The sequence below is a fragment of the Drosophila obscura genome, unplaced genomic scaffold, assembly GCF_018151105.1.
Source record: "Drosophila obscura isolate BZ-5 IFL unplaced genomic scaffold, ASM1815110v1 contig_186, whole genome shotgun sequence".
Lineage (NCBI taxonomy): Eukaryota > Metazoa > Arthropoda > Insecta > Diptera > Drosophilidae > Drosophila > Drosophila obscura.
In genome coordinates, this window is record NW_024542774.1 from 5,260,728 (window position 1) to 5,263,357 (window position 2,630).

Consider the following 2,630-nt stretch of genomic DNA (forward strand, 5'->3'; position numbering starts at 1 on the left):
TTGGCAAACTACTGCGAGTAGTTTCGAGAGCAAATTGCGTTTGGAAAAACTCGCAGCGGACCGCAACTTGGATTTCCCTATGACATTAGTTGAGTGCTGCGGGGAGTGCGGCCAGCTGCCCAGCTGTGGGGCGGAAGCATTGGGAAAAGTTCCAAGAAATTTGCCAGTCAAAGTCTGACATGCATTTGGGAAATATCAAAGTGAAAACAAAAAGGAATGGCCAGCTTTGGGGCGAAGCACAATCCTATACCTATGCAGGAGGTGCTCTTTTAATCAAAAACATTCCCGGGTGCGGGTCCAATAATGAAGCGTATTACAGTCCAATGATGTTCAAAATATCCTCCTTTGTGAGCTTTTCCTCTTGGTTTGCCTGAGCCGGAGCCGGAGCCTGAGTTGGCGCTGGCTTGGCCGCTGGAGCAGCCGCGACAGGAGCTTGTGCTGGTGCTGGAACAGACGCAGCAGCTGGCTTGGGCGGTGCTTTGGGAGCTGCTGCAGCTGGGGTTGTGATCCTTATATCGGGCGTTTTCGTGGCAGACTTCTGAGGCCTTGCTGTGGGCGCTGGTGCCTTGGCCACTTGCCTTGCTTGTTGGTGGTGCTGCCCCTTGACGGTGACATCCATGGTGATGCCAGCTGTCTTGGGCTTTGCTGCTTGGGCCAGCACTGCGATGTGTGGCTCTTCATCTGCCAGGGACTGCGACTCGCTGGGCGTGGTGGGTGGGGGCTGCAGCCAGCAGCGGTAGGTGGCCAGGGAGACACCGCAGGGCGGAGGCTTCGCCAACAGGTCCTCGGTGCTGTCTTCCTCCACGGCCTTCTCAGGAGCCTGGACGGCAGGCACCTCCACATCAGCGGGCTTGATCGGCTTAAAGGGAGCCAAGTAGGTAAAGAGATGGGGGAAGGCACGCTGCTTGATCTCGCAGGTGCAGCGGCACTTGAAGAGGGCCTCCTCCTCCTCGGAGTTGGGGGTCTGGCTGGCCTCTTCCTCCGGCTCCACCACCACCGCCACCTCGTCGTCAACCCGTGGCCAGTCGCGGAACGGAGCCAACCAGCAGAAGTCGGTGTCGTTGTCCTCGATGCCGGTGCCCGAGAGCTTCTCCCCGCGGTGCTCCTCCTCCCCAGCCGCCTCATCGTAGGCGGGCTCGCAGGTGCAGATGTCGCAGGTGCAGGTGCATTCGGGATCGCAGGGCAGGTCGTCCTTGGCGCAGGGTGGACAGATGACCTCCATGGGCGGGAAGGGCACGCGGTGCTCCTTGAACTGCTCCTCCGCCTCGTCGTAGTGCAGCCAGCGGCACACGTACGGCCCCTGGCTGCACTCGGCCGTGATCTCTGGCGCCTCTCGCTCGAACTCCCGGTCGCACTGCAGCGGCGGACACTTGCACGGCTCCTTGCGCTTCCGCACGCTCGCCTTGGAGCCCTCCACAGTGGGCGGCCTGCTCGACGACTTCTTCGGGTTCACCCTCTTCAGGCCGTGGTTGTATCGGGACGACTTTGAGCTGACCTCGCTGCCCGGCACCAGCACTGGCGCAGAACGCATATCCACGAGCACCTCTGTCACTTGTACGGACAGCTGACTGGGGACCACGGCCGTACCGGAGGGGGCGCTGCTGGGCGCCATGTTCTGCTTGTGGTACAGCACCTCGATCTCGGTGGTAATTGTGGTGATTGTGGTGGCCTGGGACGGCATCGCGGAGGTCCAGCCGCAGCGGCAGTGGTTCTCGTCGTCCCAGATCACGCGGGCAGAGAGCACATCGTACAGACTCTTGTAGACGCACTCGAAGCGCTCCGCGTACTGCAGCTGCTCGGAGTGCATCAGGCCCGCGTAGGACGCGTAGATCTCGGCGGTGCGCTTGGCCGCGTGCAGCCAGAGGCACTCCTGGCGATGCGTCATGCCCTCCATCAGGGACTTGAGCCGCTTGCCCTCCGTCGCGGTGCCGTGATAGTACGCCTTGAACGCCCTCTTCACGATGGAGTAGGCGATTTGGGCGTCCATGCGCGACATCTGCGCCTCGTGGGCCAGCCCATGGATGAAGGTCTCCTTGCAGAATCGCTTGCGTGGCACCCGGTCAATCCTGTAGCGCACCTCGTCGTAGTGCTGGAACGAGCGCCTGATCACCGGCCTGGTGCGCCTCACCTCCCAGGCCTTGAGGCCGCAGATGCGCATCACCTGCATCACGCTGTCCGTAATGTCATCGATGTCCCGCTGGAAGAAGTCGGCGCGCTGCTCCCGCAGCTCCTTGCCGCAGTGATGCGCCGACGGCAGGTGGCACGGGCACGGGGGCATCAAAGCAGTGGACGGATTTTTGTACATTTCGAAGTAATTTTGGAATTATTTATAGTAACGAAAGGTGACACACAAATATAATGATGAATTTATTACCAGTCTAGAGCTGATATGACCTCCATGAGGAGGCATGGCTTCACCTGTCCGCTGGGTTTGTGTCGCCAACAAGTGCAGGGACAACGTGCCGCGGTTGGGGTTGTCTGTCCCAAAAGTTCTATACATGTAGGCGCGGGATGAGATGCCATATTAAGCGGAGAGCCAAACACAGACGGTGCCAGCCGCAGCGGCGGTTGGGTGGCACACGCATGCCGATGTCGATATTTGTTTATCCAACAATTTCTGTCGCTGCCTC

General features: G+C 60.1%; 1 protein-coding gene across 1 annotated transcript; it reads right to left on the bottom strand.

Moving 5' to 3' along the window:
* Nucleotides 1-210: 210 nt before the first annotated feature.
* LOC111080059 lies at nt 211-2,373 on the bottom strand. Its single transcript, XM_022375445.2, has one exon. The coding sequence runs from the start codon at nt 2,303-2,305 to the stop codon at nt 314-316; it is 1,992 nt and encodes a 663-aa protein (XP_022231137.2). The 5' UTR covers nt 2,306-2,373; the 3' UTR covers nt 211-313.
* Nucleotides 2,374-2,630: the final 257 nt, after the last annotated feature.

What these genes read in the sequence shown, in the direction of transcription:
- LOC111080059 (XM_022375445.2), bottom strand. Translation starts at nt 2,305, where the DNA reads ATGTACAAAAATCCGTCCACTGCTTTGATGCCCCCGTGCCCGTGCCAC.